This window comes from Ipomoea nil, unplaced genomic scaffold (genome assembly GCF_001879475.1).
Source record: "Ipomoea nil cultivar Tokyo-kokei standard unplaced genomic scaffold, Asagao_1.1 scaffold1562, whole genome shotgun sequence".
Classification (NCBI taxonomy): domain Eukaryota; kingdom Viridiplantae; phylum Streptophyta; class Magnoliopsida; order Solanales; family Convolvulaceae; genus Ipomoea; species Ipomoea nil.
In genome coordinates this window covers 1883894-1902320 of record NW_017617990.1, presented here as the reverse complement: position 1 = coordinate 1902320, position 18427 = coordinate 1883894, and the positions used below count along the sequence as shown (strand labels likewise).

Below are 18427 nucleotides of genomic sequence, written 5' to 3'. Positions count from 1 at the left end.
GACTCGGAGAGTGCATTTATACCAGATAGACTTATCGCTGATAATATTTTAATCGCTGCAGAAGTTGGGCATTATTTAAATAGAAAGCAATGTGGTGCGGTTGGTTGGGGGGCCCTGAAATTAGATATGGCAAAAACATATGACCGTATGGAATGACCTTTCTTGAGAGGAATGCTTTTGGCTTTGGGTTTTGATGAGCAGTGGGTAAAATTAATTATGCTATGTGTAACTACTGTCTCATATAGCTTCTTGATTAATGGCTCTTGTAGTGACCAGGTAACTCCCACTCGAGGTTTGAGGCAAGGTGATCAATTATCTTCCTATCTCTTTATTATTTGTGCAGAAGGGTTTTCTTTACTATTACAGCAGGCACAAACTACCGGTTTAATACATGGATGCAGGGTAGCAAGGGGAGCCCCCCAATCTCTCATTTATTTTTCGCAGATGACAGTTTGTTATTTTTTAAAGCTAATGTGCAAGAGGCTACGACAATAAAAAACTGTTTATATGTATATGAGAACTTATCTGGGCAAGTGGTGAATTATCATAAGTCTAGTATTTGTTATAGCAAGAATACTGGAACAAATGACAGGGATGCGATCGCCCAGATTCTGGGTGTTATTCAGGCCCCTAATTTTGGAAAATATCTGGGTTTGCCATCTTTTGTTAGGAATAATAAAAAAGCAGTTTTTGCCTATATTGAGGATAAAATCAGACAAAGAATTGGATCATGGAACAAGAAGATTTTATCACAAGCCGATAAGGAAATATTATTGAAAAGTGTGGCTCAATCTATGCCAATCTTTTCAATGGGCGTTTTTTTTTTTATTGCCTGTGGCAGTTTGCACAGCCATTGAGAGGGTGATGAACAGGTACTGGTGGGGTTCAGGATCTGACCGGGGTATTCATTGGAAGGTCTGGGATAGATTGTGTATTCCTAAAAAATATGAAAGTCTGGGATTTAAAGACCTAAGGGCTTTTAATCTGGCAATGCTGGGCAAGCAGGCATGACGAATGTTAACAAATTCAGGCTCATTAGTGTCACGTATTTACAAGGCAAGATATTTCCATACTTAGACTTTTTCGGAGGCAGGGATAGGAAATAATCCCAGTTTCTGTTGGCACAGTATTATAGCAGCTAAGGACCTAATTTATGGTGGGGTGAGACGGCGAGTTGGAAATGGTAATACTACTTTAATTTAGGAGCATCCTTGGCTCCAGGATGACGTAGACCCAATGATCCATACAGAGATGCCCCAACAATAGGCAGGAGCCAGAGTGATGGGTTTAATTGACCAGGCAACCAAAACATGGGATCACCACATACTCACAGATATTTTCCAGCCTAGTGATGTGACTAGGATTATGAAAATACCTGTCTCCCCGATTATGAAGATTCTTGGTACTGACATGGAGATCCAAATGATTATTACACGGTGAAGAATGACTATAAGCGCATTATTGGGGATTATGAGGCTAGTAGTAATGGGACTTTTAATAAATGGCTCACCCTGTGGAAGCAGGCCCGGCCCTGGGCATGTTTTCCCAGGGCCGGCTCACAGGACCCCAAATTTTGGGGGCTCCTTAAAAAAAAAGCTATAGTATATATTATATATCAGCGATAGCGTTGTTCGATCGAAGCCAAGCCAAAAAAAACTCACAAACCTCACTTCAAAAAAAAAAAAAAAAAAAAAAAAAAAAACTCACAAACCTATTTAACTAGTCCTAGCTCCTAAGTCCCTAATTAGCGCACGAATTACGACGGCCTGAATGAAACATTGAAACTCACAAACACACGAAAGACTATTCATATAGCAGACTAGTACTACAGTCTACAACAAATTGTCTACTAGGTATTTCATATTTGTCTATTTAAATTTTGAAGTTTTGAACTAATTTAAATATTTAATTTATTAATTTGAGTATTTGAGTACAATAGTGCTGTTTGTTTTGTGAGTTACTGATTATGTAAATTGCAAATCAAATTTGTTAATTAGTGAATTCTCAATTAAGTCAATAAGTTATCAAATACGACAATTTAGTTTTAATATTTTATTCTTTATTCAGACAGTGCAATTTAGTGAATTGATGCAAAGACCACAAATTCAACTCGTATGTTATTGATTCTTCAATTCTTGTTTTGTCATACAAATTTTAAAGTTCTTCAATTTTATTGACAGGTAATTAAAATTACGTATTGTTTCACAATTCTTGTTTATTGTGTTATTTACATGACTTAATAATTCTGATTTCAGAATAATATATTCAAGAATTTGTTTCTTGATTAATTATTTATTCGTAGAGTTTCTAAATAAATTTTTATTTTTCTTTAGAATTGTATGTCTTCTAGAAAATATTCATATGAGTTTGAGAAGCGTAAAAAGAAAAAAAAAAGGATTGAGCAACTAACTCAATCTCAAAAGGGGGCTCTTGAAAAATTCATTACAAAAAAACTCAAATAGATGAGCAAAAAGATGATGTCAAGGAAATATTGTTAGATGTTAATCTTCATATAAAAGATCAAGATGATTGTGAGATTGGAAAAAATCTATATAAAAATTACTTGAAAAAGGGGACCCAAATTAAAATATTGTATAGGACCCCAATTTTGATTGGAATGGCCTTGTGTGGAAGCTAAAAATACCCCCAAAGTGGAGGACTTTTTTATGGAGAGTTTTAAGTGATATCCTCCCCACTACTAATAATTTGATTATAAAGAGGGTGGATGTTGATCCAATTTGTGTCATGTGTGGAATCATTCATGAGGATACTATGCACTCATTGGTTTTGTGTGATTTTTCACATTTAATATGGGCTCAATCTAACCTTCCACTCCCCAATATTACAACAAATATTTTCCATGATTGGTTTAGTGCAATCTTGAATGTTCTAGACACTAAATGGAATTATGTACACAGATGCTATTCTATATCATATCTGGAGGGCGCGAAACAGAGCGGTTTGGGATGCGTGGCTACCATTGCCTAGGAGAATACTTGCCACGACAACTGCCACCTTGCACGCATGGAGGAAAGTTCACGATGTATTGCCCAATGCGCCGCTGGCCACTGCCTCCTCAGCCGAAGGACCGTCGGCTGCCTCCACGGCCGGACTGCCACCTATCGCCGCCTCGGATCACGCTGCCGCGATGCAACATCGGGAATGCTATGTCGACGCCGGCTACCGCCATGCCACAAACTCGGCCACAGTTGGAGTAATATTGCTCGATGCGAATGGTGGATATATCTCAGCATACAGCGCCCCCCTTCCAAACTGTTTCTCACCACTTATGGCCGAAGCATTTGCGGCAAAGGAGGCGCTGTCTTGGCTACATGCTCGTGGAAAACACTCTGTTCGTTTATACACAGATTGTCATACACTGCACTACTATCTATCTTCGTTAAATGACCTGCCCCGAACTTATACTGGTTATGCTATTGATAGTTGCAAAGCTTATATCTCGGCATTTCATGCCTGCTCAGTTCTTTTTATTCCTAGATCGTAGAATTATTTAGCACATAGTTTAGCTTCTACTGCTTTTGAACATGCTACGGCTATGTATTGGGACACTGTCCCTCCTTACTCTATTTCAGCATTTATCGAAATATAACCACACTGGTTCCCTTCAAAAAAAAAAAAAAGAAATTGTAGGAAAAAATATATTAATTTAAAAACAAATGGTGATAGCTCACATTCATCAATTAATAATTTTTTTTAGTGATGAGAAAAATTCACATTCTCTTTCTAAAAGAAAAACTCACATTCATTACTTGAGGATGTGCAAGAGATAACTGATAAGCCACATTCATATGTAATAGCTCACAAATCACATATGAGAGATAAATTGCAATTGAAATTTTTTGTGCGACAAGTTTGATTAAGATAATAATCAAACTCGTAATTTTTAAGCATGAATAATGAATTAAAATAAATTTCTTTTTAAATATTGAGCAAGGGTCGATTTTATCACGATAGTCATACATAAGAATAAGTTGAGGAAATTTCAATTTTGGTCATATGACTATATGGGTCTTGTTAATTTTAGTCCCTAACTTTTAAAAGTGTTAATTTAGTGCCTTAACTATGCAATTTTTGTCAATTTTGGCCACTCCGGCCAAATTGTAGGTCAAATTTCGCCATGAAATTTTAATAATTAAAATAATAAGAGTATTTTGGTCGTTTCACGCATCTTTTCTTCTTCTCCGGCGAGTCCATCCATTTCTTTCCCGTTTCTGGCGTTCTTTCTCCCTGTAAACCCTATCTTTAATATCATCAAGCCTCCTTTCTCCATCATCTTAGTTCATTTTATTCGTCGAAAACGGGAGAGGAAGGGATGCACTCGCCTGGGAAGAAGAAAAGAGACGTGAAATGATCAAAATACCCTCATTATTTTAACATTTAAAATTTTTCGGTGAAATTCGACCGGTAATTTAGCCAGAGTGACCAAAATTGACAAAAATTACATAGTTAATGTACTAAATTGACACTTTTAAAAGTCAGTGACTGAAATTAACAAGACCCATATAGTCATAGGACCAAAATTGAAATTTCCTCAAATAAGTTTATTGTCACGTAAGTACGTAACATTATGAGGTAAAATTATTAAAATAATAAGGTAAATAATGTTACTACTTTATAGATAACTAGTATCTACACTCGTGCGATTCACGGTCATAAATAATCTATCATAGAATAACCTATTATAGGAGGATTTATGTTCACGTGTTTGAATAAATTATAGTCTTATTATACACTTTCATATACGCGGGAATACGAATGGTTATTTTAATTTTTTAAAACTAAAGTTTCACTAAATTCCAACTTATATTGCACTTGTGGGCCTCAACTCTGCAAAATGGAATGGACTTGATTGTGGGGTCAAGCTATTGTGGATTTTTTTATTTTATTATTTATTTTTTATTTTATTTTTTTTGTTGAGAAAATTTACAATTTTATTTTAAAATATGTATTTAATAAATTTCTTTTGTAAAATAACTTGTAAATTAGGGATAAGACTATAAGAGGTAAATTGCATTAAGAAAACTCTACGTATTGACATGCTCAATTGAGAGAATATTCAAGCTATTGCATTTTTTATAATGTCTTAATTCAAGTAAAGTCATTTATTTATTTAGTTATTTAATGGGATTATATTTAAATTTTAATAATAATTTATTAGTTTTTAAAATTTTATTTATACGGAGTAATTGTGACAGAACAAACATGTTTGAATTTATTTGACAAATAAGCTTTCAATTTAGGAAAAAGTGTTAAATTGTCCCCCTAAGTTAAGTGGATAGTGCAATTGGGTCTCATAAGTGAAAAATATCCATTTTAATCTCATAAATCGGTAAAATTGTTCAATTAAGTCCAATTTGACTTGTTTATCAGGTTAAATCGATACGGGTGTTGACACATGTCCTTTTTTTTTTTTAAATATTTTTTATTTATTAAAAATTAAAATTATTAATTAAAAAAAAACAAGATCTGCTGGAGACGATTCGTCTCCGACAGATCTAGTTTTTTTTTTTTTTTTTAAATTAATTATTTATAATATATAAAAAACATTTGTAAACCCACTTGTAAACTCTTACACATGATTTATCTCCTACACATTATAAGTAGTAGCTGTGAATTTTCATTCAAAAAAATAAATCTTATCTTATCTTATCTTATCTTACTCTATATAATAGCAAAATGTTTTTTGCTAATCAATTTCCCGCCTAAATGAAATTGCATCATTTTAAGGTATTAAATACAAATTAAATGAAATTGCATCATTTTAAGGTATATAATGCAGCATACTTATCTATTTTCAATACATATTAATCTACAATTATTGTTATTTAATGATGAAGCAGGTAATACATTCCAGTATTTTTAAGTTAACATTTTATTATATAAATTAATTTATTGTTTACTGAAAAAAAAATTAGAGTATCCGATTTTAAAAAATAAGATTAACCTGTTTTTTTATTGTTACAATTTTGTTGATCGACAATAATTTAATTGTTCATTCTAATATAGTTTTGAGAGGGAATTTTTTTTTTTTTTTTTTAAGTTACTAAATCAGTTACTAAATTGAAAAAAAGTTTTTTAAAATTTAAATCAGTTGCATGAACAATAATATTGGAGAGACGAATAAGTTTAAACAAATAATTATTGAACTGATATTAAGTAATTAGAAAATATGATGTATTTCTTAATTTCGTTTTAAACAATAAGGTTTACCTGAAGATGATACTGTATTTATTAGTTTGTTTTAGATCTGCTCCGGTTATTAGTTTGTTTTAGATCTGCTCCGGTCACCCGATTTTTCAGATCGACATTTGGGGAAGAAAGCAATTCCACAACGGCCAAAAGCTACGGTCAGATTATCTGAAAAGTTTTTTAGCAATGGATTACTTGGACGTGCGATGATTTAAAACCGAGTGTGTCAAGACGCTGGAAACAGAGAAGGTTCGCGTAAGTCAATGAACATTTTAAATAGAATGACGAACGCAACAGAGTAGACGGAAGCGCAATCGTCAAAAAATATGGATTAGGGTTTGGTAATCAGGTTTTATAATTGGGTTAATGGGCTTGGGTATTGGGCTGAAATGCAACTTAACTGGGTTATATAAATAGATAATTAAATGTTTATTGGGCTTAGCATTGCAGGTTTTATTTGTTCTTTCATGTCATGAAATATTTCATATTTAGTTTAGATTTATATATGTTGTACATATATAATTATTATAATTAAGCAATGTTTAAAAAAAGATTTCCGTAGTTAGTTTCAATGTATGATGATGATACTGTATTTTTTATTTATATATTGTCAAGTATATGTACTATAGGCTTTAATTGCAAATCATATTAATAAATGTTTTTATATATAAGAAAATTTAATTTCATAATTTTTTATTGTATATTGTTTGATTTTCTAATTTTTAATTTTTTTTTTATAAAAATGTGTGTGTGTGTGTGTGTGTATATAATTATTTTAATGCACACTTTTTAAATCTCATGTGGTATGTTATAACACAATTCTTTATAATATATGCTAACAGTATGTGATGTTCGATATAACAACCAATTTAGTATTGTTAAAGAAAAATACATTTCAGAATAAATTTTAATTTCATGATTAATATTTTATTTTATTATTTTTAAAATATTATCAATAATAAAGTTACTTAAATTTTATGCCGTGCATCGCACGGGACAAAAACTAGTAAGGTTAACAGAAAAACAATTATAGATATTTATGGTAGGAAAATGTAGAATTAGCGCGTTATGGGTTCAAAAAATACACCGTATCCGTCGTGTATTAAAAAGGGAAAACGAAAAATCCTCAGATAAAAAAAGTCTCTGCCAAAATGTGTGTATCATCATCACCGCTTTGCTTCTAAATATAGGCATTCAAATTGAGCTGTACCTTCCCACAACAAAAAGCTCAAAGACAAGAGAGAAAGCTTCTAAACGCTGCTTCGATCTCTCAGAACTGTAAACCAACAAGCCGGATTCGAATTGTTTCTCTAGATCTCCAAGATTGCAACTTTCTCCAGGTTCAAAATCAACCTGCATTTCTTTTTTTTGCTTTTACTCTTTGTTTTGTTGCTTACCGTGTTCCCCATTTCGTAGGGCTTTTGTCTGCTTCCGATCTGGTTATCCATTTTTAGTTGAATGTCGTTGCGGTTATTTTATGCTTTACCATTTGCTAGTCTAGCTGAAATTTGTTAACTTTTTGCAAAATGTTTGAATTTTTTTGCCTAAAAAGTGTTGGGGTTTTAGAATGTGCGTCTATGGGTGGTTGGGGGAAGGGGTAGGGGCTAAGCTGTTTGTGAATTTTTCAGTTTAGTGGAAATGTTTGCCTAAAAACTTTGGTTCTTTTCCCCTCAACTTAATGCACATCTATTCTGATCAATGAGCTATTTCCTTCCATATGGAAAATAATAGGTTGCTAAAAATTAGACACCTTTGATGTGCATTATTGAGATTTAACTTGTTCTATCTGAAAAATTATTATGATATCATCAAAACTTGCTCTTGTATCAGTGAACCCATCCTTCTCCAAATATAATCATTAAACAGTGATAATGTTCATTTCTAAAGTGCTGCATATACTATTGTGAGAAATATCCAAAATTTCGTAAGGTCAAGTTAAATGTATTTGTAACACAATACTTGGAATTGGTAAGCCTTGTTAGTAGAAAATCATCTGTTGTTTAGGGCAGTGTTTACGATGTGTAAATGCTATTAACATATACTCTATAGCTTGACAAACCAGTTTAAAAAGATGTGCTATGGATGTTACCAATTATATTACTCCATTATGACTGATGACTCTAACCTCTGAAGTCAGTTACATTTTCTTTGAGTTTATTCAACTTCTTGTTGACTGATTACCTTTCGTTCGATGTTTCGCTTGTAGTATTATCCATCTTTGATCTCCAAAGACGTATATCAAGTTTATATCATGAATACAGAGTCAGAAATGCCTGGGGCTGAAAAAGGAGAACAAGCCAACATAAATGCATTTCGTAGCTTTAATGCTTCTGAGCAGATAGACTGTTTCAACAATATGGCTAAAGGTAAATGGGTTACTTGCAGCCTCCATACATAAGTCACTTGTTTACTTTCTTTTCCATGAATTGTATTTGCACTAGTGTGACTTATACAGTTATACCATGTTAACTTGCTGAAATTTGATTTCTGTTAGATGATGTGGAAATTTATGTTGTTTCATTATATTGTATTGTATATATATTTTAATATTTTATTATTTTTTTATACTTATTTATTTTGTTCTCACTCAGAACTATCTGCATCAAATAATCATGCTGGGAGTAAGCTCCCTGATGTGTTCCAGTTGAAGATTGGCTGTGAAGACATCCTAGCTTACAAGATTTCAGAACTGATGAAACAAAAAAGTTTGGAGGTATATTATTATCAGTACATACTTTAAAAGCTCTTTATTTTCTGTTTTTATAATTTTATCAAATCAATTTTTGGCCTCAATGATATTTGATTGCTATTTTCTCTATCGCTCAAATGTCCAGAGTGCTTCCACTCGGTTATTGTTCAGTGCTGTGGGTGACATTCTAAATGAAAACATTGAGAGAAAGAATGGGGATATTCCTCAGGTATGGTCAATCAAGGACATTCATCAATTTTTCCTTATATATATATATATATATATATATATATATATATATATATATATATATATATATATATATATATATATATATATATATATATATATATATATTATTGAGATCATTTTTGAGTTAAATTTCTCACCATTGCCTTTTCCTCGATGCTTAGTGTGTTTCATCTCTGCTAAAGCTAGTTCTGCAAGAAATTGAGCAACGTGTTTCAAAGCAATCTGAAAATCTGAGAAAGGTATGTGCTACTTGGACAATTAGTCATTTAGTCCTGGAAAACAAAAATCTGTTATCCCAATCTACGGAAGATTGCTCTGCCTAAAACTATCTCATATACAGCAACATAACTCCTACAAGTCTCGCGAACAAAAATATCAATTAAAAGATAGAGCATATGAGGCTCTTAGAACAGGAGCTGCTGAAGAACATGAGGTATTTTTCTTGCTGGATATGTCACTGCTTTTCTTCTTCTTTTTAAAAATATTTTTTAATTGCATTCTCAATTTTTGCTTAGATCAGATTCAAATGCTACTCTACCCTTCATAATTTTGAGCCAAGCATCAATTTCATTTTTCTCTTGCTAGCTTTAACCTTTGGTCATTTCAACATTTAATTATTTAAATTAACATAGATTCCTAGTCTAGGAAATAATTTGTGATAATATTGTGTAGATAATAGATAAATTGAATAATATATGGCTTGTAGTCTATGGTACTGCCCAACAATTATCATTATTCATTACGAATACTTTTTTTGTACATGATCAATGCAAACCTAAGTATACATTGATGCTCAGTTAGAAAAACTGGTAATATGGTTGAATTCAACTATATGCTTATACTTGTATGCTTTATAGTTGCAATCTTAAGATTAGTTGACCTGTAGAAAGTTGTTTGTGTAGGCTTTATGAAATTTCCAGTTGATACTCAATTCATTACTTCATTTGACTACTACAGATTGAGAAGGCTAAATCGGAGGAGAAAGAGAAACACAGGGAGCAGATAATTTGTATGTTGCAGAAAGATAAAGATCATCATGAAATGCAGATTTCTTCACTAAACCATGAGTTAGAGCTGTGCAAAAAGACATATGAAGGGAAATGCTTGCAATTGGAAACACATTTAGAGAAAATGAGAATCGAGTTAGGGAATAAGATAATGGAACTTGAGTGTCTTCTTACCGATTCAAAGAAGAAGGCGGATGAACTTGAAGCTTTTTCAGAATCAAAGTTGCTGAAATGGAAAAGAAAAGAACATGTCTACAAACACTTCATAGAGTCCCAGTCTGGATCTATACAGGTTTACATCGATCTTTATTCTTATGCCTTATCACTGAGTATCATGCTTATGACATTTTAATGTTTTCTTAGGCATTGAGAATGGCATCTGAGTCCTTAAAACAAGATGTTTTGCGGACCAAGGAGATCTATGCTGAAGAACTATACAACTTTGGTGAGAATATAGGCTAACCTATTGTTCATTCGTAACTTGTGGATGTTTGATTTCATCCTTTCCAGAACTGAATGATGATATAAGCCTGTTATCTTTATTAGGATTTGATCTCAAGGGGCTAATAGAAGCTGCTCAGAATTACCATACAGTGCTTGAAGATAATAGAAAACTTTACAACGAGGTTCAAGACTTGAAAGGTTAATGACATGTAATATAAATATACTTAAAATTTGTATACAAAATGAATTTCAGCTAACTATAATTTGTTCTGATTTTATAGGCAATATTAGAGTATATTGTCGAATAAGGCCATTCTTGCCAGACCAAAACAATAAAAGAACAACTATGGACTACATTGGTGAGAATGGGGAACTGGTTGTTGTGAATCCTTTAAAACATGGAAAGGACAGCCACCGACTCTTCAAATTCAACAAAGTGTTTGGTCCTACTGCTACTCAAGGTTTTTGATGTTCTATTTTAGTAGCTTAGAAATTTATAACCTTTCTTAAAACACTTTAAATATATATCCCTGCACCTCAAACGACAAGAAAAAAGTGAAAATTCAATTTGCATGTCTTTTCCTTCTAACTCAATTGTATTGCAGAGGAGGTATTTCGAGACACTCAACCATTAATTAGGTCTGTTCTTGATGGTTACAATGTCTGCATCTTTGCCTATGGTCAGACAGGTTCCGGAAAAACATACACTATGGTATGCCATTTGTTATAAAATATATTTAAGTAGTAATTAATGGCTATTTACCAATTACCTGTTTCACTCTATTTTGTTTCTCATTAGAGTGGACCTAGCATGTCATCAATGGAGGATTGGGGAGTTAACTACCGAGCTCTGAATGATCTATTCCACATTTCTCAAAGTAGGAAAGGCTCCATAGTATATGAAGTCGGTGTTCAAATGGTTGAGATATATAATGAACAAGTCCGTGACTTACTTTGCACTGAAAGCTCTCAAAAAAGATATCCTTCCAGAGTTCCAGTTTGGATTTTTATGTCTTTATTGTTGTTACACTGACACATACACATTTATATCCTTCTTCCGTGTTTGGATTTTAAAAGAAATTTCTATTGAGGATAACATGCATGTGTTCCATTATTTCATTAATTCACCTCAGATTCCATAGGTTTATTTTTTTAAGATAAGACTTACAAATATGTTCAAATGCATATGAATGTGTTCTTTAACTTGCGCACGCTTGGGATTTGGAATACTACCCAACCGAATGGGTTAGCTGTACCTGATGCTAGCATGCACCCTGTAAAATCAACTGCAGATGTTTTGGAATTGATGAGTATTGGTTTAATGAATAGAGCTGTTGGCGCTACTGCCCTCAATGAAAGAAGCAGTCGGTCCCACAGGTACGGATGTACCTTTTGATGTTCGTTCATTCTAGTTCACTTTACTTCTTGGGTATGGCTTTAATTTGATTTACATATGCAGTGTCCTCACTGTTCATGTGCGTGGGACGGATTTGGAGACCAATGAGGTTTTACGTGGTTGTCTACATTTGGTAGATCTTGCTGGCAGTGAAAGAATAGACCGCTCTGAAGCTACAGGGGAAAGATTACGAGAAGCACAACATATAAACAAATCTTTATCAGCATTAGGGGATGTGATCTTTGCTTTAGCACATAAAAGTAATCACGTACCATACAGAAATAGTAAACTAACTCAAGTTCTTCAAAGCTCTTTAGGTACTCATTTCAGCGTTCTTAAGGTCTTATGGCTCACAATTAATTTTTTTAGGGTTTATAATATTTTTATCTTTGTTTGCGTTCTATAGGTGGCCAGGCAAAGACACTCATGTTTGTGCAGTTAAATCCTGATGTGGAATCTTATTCTGAAACTGTAAGCACACTAAAGTTTGCTGAGCGGGTGTCTGGAGTTGAACTAGGAGCTGCAAAAAGTAATAAGGAGGGTAGGGGTGTAAAAGAGCTTATGGATCAGGTACTTTATAGCTTCTTTTCTTTTCCATTTCTACTTTAATGCCATTTGGTGGGTTAGAGACCCGGCTTTAATGCCATTATCTATGATGCATTCCCATATTACATTCACCCGATTGGTAATATTGGCAAATAAAACACTCACATCTCCTACCATGAGTGCTCGGTTTATCCTTTTAGAACTAGGAGTCACCATTGTATGCACACATGGCACTGGTTTAAGTGATGGTAACTTCTTATCATCCTTGTAGTCATTCACATCAAGTAATTATTCTTTTACCGTTTTACGTCTTTTATCTTTACGATTATTATTTCCAAAGGCTAAAATATTGAAATGCAGGTCGCTTTTCTAAAGGAAACAATTGCAAAGAAAGATGAAGAGATTGGACGGTTGAGGCTGCGAAAAACAAATACTAATGGGGAGAGACATGGTATGGGCCCACTAAAAAACGGGTCTGCCTCTCCACGGCGTTATTCATTAGGGGGGCCACGACAAAGCAGCAAAGGAGGAGAGAGGAGTTCAAGACTTTCTGAGAAAGCTGCTTCAGACCGTAGCTCAGAGTACAGTGATAGGCTTTCAGAAGCCGGGTCTCAGCAGTCAATGGATGAGTTTAGGCACCACAGTGAATTCTTTCGAGATTCAAGGTTTGCTGTAGTAAGTGGAGGTCAAAATTTCGGTGAAGTTGATGCAAGGGCTGCTGTGGCGGATGGAGGTCAGAATTGTAATGAAGACACGGAGCTCATAGGATTTGGTGGTGCAGACTCTGAAGAAAGATTAAGTGATATTTCTGATAGCGTTCTTTCAATGGGAACAGAAACGGAATCCACCAATAGTATCGTAGAACACACACTTTTCCCTGAAGTTGCTAAACCTCCTTCAGACGCCACCGAGAAGTAAGTGCTTTTATTTAATCTTTATGTTAGCCGTAGCAAATTCTTTCTATTACCCATCAAATACCTTTCCAAGGGGTAAAGAAAAACTAGTAATTGTCTCCAACGTCACTGTTGTTGAAAGCTCATTGGTTCTAAACGACTCCTAGATCCTGCATCATATTTGATCCTGGTGAACTGAGTCTGACTTTTAAGTTTTAACCGAGAACCCATATCTATGGTTCAGTAGTCTGATTATTGTTCTTTACACTTTACTCTGAATTATTTAACTAGTCATAACATAATTTTTTTAAACAAAAATGCATTCTTGATTCTCTAAAGGGTTCTGTTGCTCGTTTTTGCATTCCTTATTTACAAATTACAACCTGAGATAAGTTTTCTTGGATGAAACGCAGAAGCTAAATTCACATTGTGGTTGATAAATGATTGCAGGCCGAGAATCCCAACAAAACTACAGAGATTTCCAGAAAAGCAGACTGCAAAGGGATCATCATCTCGAATGTCATTGAACAAGACTGCCACTAAAGTTTCAAGTACTGAAGTTATCTTCTCTCACACTGCATTATCTTTCTTTTTCATTATTATTACGAGGAAATCCATTTTCCCGACACTAAACTTTGCTTCCCTGTTTCTTTATCATGCTCCACAGGTTCCAAAAAATCAACTGCAAGCAGCTCATCTGCAGTTAGACCCCCCAGAAGATGGCAGTAACTCGACGCAAGACATACAAAAGTAATTGTGCTTGTAAGGTGGAGTCTTCGTTGGCTCCAAATCTACGCTATTATTGCCTTTAGCTTTTAGTTGTTGTGGTAGAAAAGGTGTAGAAGCTTTGTTCTGTAACAAAATTCTTCAGGGTGATTTAACCCCAAACCCCCCTTTTCTTACTTTGTAAGAAGGAAAAGGAGAAAAATCTGGAGGGGAAAAATGGAAGCAGGAGTTCTTAGGATGTAGGTCAAGATTCTAGTGTATATCTAACTGTCTGCAACTGCCAAGTCTTTTCATGGACTTGTAAACATTCTTTAGGGCTATTTAATGATTTTACTATGGTAATTTATTATTATGCTTTTCATCTCATTACTTCCCAGGCCTATTAGCCTTCTTGGTTTGAGTTGATTTAACTCTTGAGTCAATGAGCAACTTAGTCTGGTTTACCTCATTGTAGTCCTTTGTCAGCTAAGGTCTCAAGGTGAATTTATTTATAGTAATTGCAAATTTACAGGTTTTCCTCGTCATCCAAAAAAAAAAAAAAAAGAGTTAAAATAATGTAACTATTGACTAAAATTATAATTTACTCTGAGTGAATCCTCAATAGTACAATTATATAGTCTTGAAAGGGGTGGCCGAGTGAGTAGAGCATGATTCTTGTATTAGGTCGCGAATCATGAGTTTCATTCTTGTCAGTATCTTCTTAGTCGAGTCTACCTGTACATGGTCTTCCCAATGCGATTTACTTTTCATGTGTAGTTTGCAAACTATTACATAAGTACGATGTTTACTCCATATACACTCTCGAATAGTGATTGTGAGTTTTTATCATCACTAAAAAAAAAAAAAAAGAATACAATTATACATATTTTTGGTTTTGCTTAATTTTTTTTTCTTTTATATATCTTTAATTTGATTAATGGCAACCGTGTTGAAATATTCACTAGTCTCATGATTCTTGTTGTGTTAGTGGTTAGGATATCCACACAAGCTTTATTGAAAACAAGGTTGTTTAGATATGGATGATACCATTTTCTTAAACAATGCAAAAATGTGCACCACGATATTAGGAATATTATATTTTAACATAAGAATGTGATACAATTTTTTTTTTTTATTTAAATCACACCTAATGCCCCCATTGTTACGACCAAATTATGTTCAAAAACCCTACGTGCAGCAGAGTGAAGTTTGGTAAAATATTTAATTAAAACGTAAGGGCATTTCAAACATTTAAGATTAAATTTAGGGTGTGTTTGGTTCATGAGTTTACACACGAGGAATGAAAATTAAAATCATAATTAGTGTCTGGTTGACAACTTTTTAAAAGACAACTATGATATTTGATTACCCTTTCAATTAAAAATCTCATTCCCTACCAAGACTAAGTGGTCTAATGGTATTCGGGTTAGATTTTTATTTGGAAGATTGTGAGTTCGAGTTTCAGTATATGAACAGACACTGAGCCAGTATCGTTCCATCTTATTTGGATTAGTGCTTTTAGATTTTTATTTTTGTTCATATTGTTGTTTTAGATGTCATTATATTAGGATCAATTGCCTTATTTTTTGTTTTTATTTTTTGTTTTTTGTTTTTGTTTTTGTTTTTGTTTTTTTTTTTTTTAACCAGTATTCTCATTATAAGGTCATACATAACTAAACTTCAATATTGGTAATCATTCAAATTCCACCTTACTACCATACATGCAAAATACTTTCACAAAAACTCATATCATTATCAAATATTTGATTCCGATTTCCATGTGCGAACCAAACATACTCTTAGTTGATTTGAAAAGTAAGTAACTAAACTTAGGGTGTGTTTGGAAGCAAGAAAATGACTTCGGAAAATATTTTTTGGAAAATGACTCATTTTCCAAAAAAAATATTTTCCTTTCCCATGTTTGGTTACATTCTAGAAATCTTGGTTCATTTTCTGAAAAATGAGCATAATTATTTTTATTTGTAAATATTTAAAATATACAATGATGGTGGTGGGTGGTGGTGGGTGGTGGTGGGAGGAGTGACGACGGGTGATTAGCTGCTCCACGGTTGTAAACGGAAAATGACTTCCCCCAGAAAATCCTCTATATTTTTCATTAACCACACCCCATTCCATTGACTTTCATTTTCCCTTTCTAGCCAAATAGTGGAAACCCGAAAAATAATTTCCTTGTGAGTTTCCAAATGCACCATTTTAGTTAAATTGATAGTTGAAAAGTAAAAGGCAAAATATCACTACAAGTGTTTCTATCCGACCTAGTATTTGGATGGATGTAATTCTTACAATACTGTTGTTGAGTTTCAAACATTAGTCTCTTCTCCTAAATATTGTCTACCGATCAAATCAATGAACTAAACCCATGCAAATTTTTTTTTAACCATAATCATTTTTCCTGAACTTGATGGGAAACCGATTCCCTACTCCGCCCAACATAAGGATACAACTTTTTGAGACGATTTCACATGAAACTCACTCTAATTCTAATGAGCTTAAGTATCATATTAGGAGGAGAAGGTAAAATTTAACAGTAACATTGATGTCCAAACAATCAAACATTGGCCAAAAGTGAAAGTATCTGTATAATTAAGAGATCAAACTATGCATACAGCAAAATCAATCTTTTGATGAACCATTCTATACTATCTGATCATCCATTCCTTCTTCTTCTTCTATTGATCCCATTGTTTCAGGCAGACAAATGACAGCAGACCCTAAAACAATGGCCAAAACCCCAAGCACAACATATGACCAAACCTTATTCTTCTCATCTGTTGAGGCAAGCAGGACAGGACTAACCACCCCACCAAGCACCACTGCCAGCCACACTGCAGAAATTGCAGAGTTCCTAATGCTCACAGGGAACAGTTCTGCAGTGAATATCAGCAGCAAAGAGAAGGCCGTGCAGGCTGCGAAGAGCGAAACCAGCTCCACCGTGCACTCTGCAGCCTTCCATTCGCTCAACACGATGCATAACATCCCGCTCACACCGCTCACGGTGCTCAGCCCCACCAGCATCGTTCTCCTCTTCCACTTGTCCACCACGAAGTAGATGATCAGACTCGAGGGGATTTCGAGGCACGCGTTCAAAGCGGTGCTTAAGTAGAGATCGATGTCCAAGTTGCCAACGCCTAGTGGCATTCCATAGTATATCATTCCAATCCCAAATCCAGCTAGCATTGCCAGCACTAATTGTCTGAAAACCCATCCTTTTTGCACCAGAATCTTAACTGCTGATTGAGGGGTTTTAGTACTTTTCGGGTTCATGGTTAGCAGCACTTCAGATAAGTCTAAGTTCCTGGAATTAGGATTATCCGAAAACTTGTTGAGAACAGCTTCTGCTTCATCCACACGGCCTCGGGCTAGGAGCCATCTCGGGGACTCATGAACACAGAATTGGACCAAAATGAGACTGTAAATGACAGCAGGAAGAGAAGTGGCAAGATACAGAACCCTCCAGGAATAGCCCTGGGTGAGATAAGCAATTCCAGGGAGGGATAAGAATCCCAATGTAGAACAAAGGAATCCAAGAGTTCCCACTTGTGATTCCCATTTCTTCCCCACACTCTCCCTGGACAAAACCAAGACGCACGACCCAATAGCCGCCCGGCCTAATCCACTCACGAGCCTCAAACCAGAGTAAACCCATATGTTTGCAGAGAAAGCAGAGAAGACAGAAGCCAATGACATGGTGAAACAGGACAAGGAAAGGACAGTTTTTCGCCCGAACGAGTCCCCAATGAGAGTCAGCACTATTCCACCAAGAAAGCAGCCCAGGAAGAAGGAAGAAGAAGGCAAGCCAGTGATGACTGAACTCTCAGAACAGTAAAGAGACCATTCAGAAATAATGGAGGTGTGGGATGGCTTATCCCAACTCCATGAATTTGTGGGAAGCTCACAAATGTCTGATTGAGAGTTGCAGAATGAATCTGTGCAGTGCCATGAAGGGGTGGCATCAGTGAAGATGGTAATGAAGGTTTGCTGGCCTTCAAAGAATGAAGCCATGGAAACAAGAATGACTTGGAGAATTTGACACCACCCAAATCCACTCATCAATGGCTCTATCATCTCCTCAATGGACCAAAAATCAGGCTTGGGAAGAGGCTGTAATCTTGGGTGGTCTGAATCTTGGAGAACGGGAGTTTCTGTGAGCAATGGAGTTGTTGAATCTGCCATTGATGAGACCATCTTCTTGATTTCTCCAGTAACTGGAAAACTGTGTCTTATAACAAATAGAAGAGCCATTGTTTATGTTTACACATATCTC

The 18427-nt window shown here is 34.6% G+C and overlaps 2 protein-coding genes across 2 annotated transcripts; one reads left to right on the top strand and one right to left on the bottom strand.

Moving 5' to 3' along the window:
- The first annotated feature begins 7302 nt into the window (after positions 1 to 7302).
- Positions 7303 to 14525, top strand: LOC109189794 (kinesin-like protein KIN-14J). The gene is made up of 18 exons (XM_019340426.1): positions 7303 to 7550; positions 8417 to 8576; positions 8802 to 8923; positions 9045 to 9128; positions 9313 to 9390; positions 9492 to 9584; positions 10109 to 10450; positions 10522 to 10603; positions 10705 to 10800; positions 10884 to 11063; positions 11208 to 11314; positions 11402 to 11580; positions 11815 to 11979; positions 12062 to 12315; positions 12405 to 12568; positions 12905 to 13458; positions 13888 to 13988; positions 14105 to 14525. The coding sequence occupies exons 2-18, from the start codon at positions 8462 to 8464 to the stop codon at positions 14164 to 14166; spliced, it is 2778 nt and encodes a 925-aa protein (XP_019195971.1). The 5' UTR covers positions 7303 to 7550; positions 8417 to 8461; the 3' UTR covers positions 14167 to 14525.
- Positions 14526 to 16797: 2272 nt separating this feature from the next.
- LOC109189688 (organic cation/carnitine transporter 3-like) lies at positions 16798 to 18405 on the bottom strand. Its single transcript, XM_019340300.1, has one exon. The coding sequence runs from the start codon at positions 18403 to 18405 to the stop codon at positions 16798 to 16800; it is 1608 nt and encodes a 535-aa protein (XP_019195845.1).
- Between the last annotated feature and the right edge of the window lie 22 nt (positions 18406 to 18427).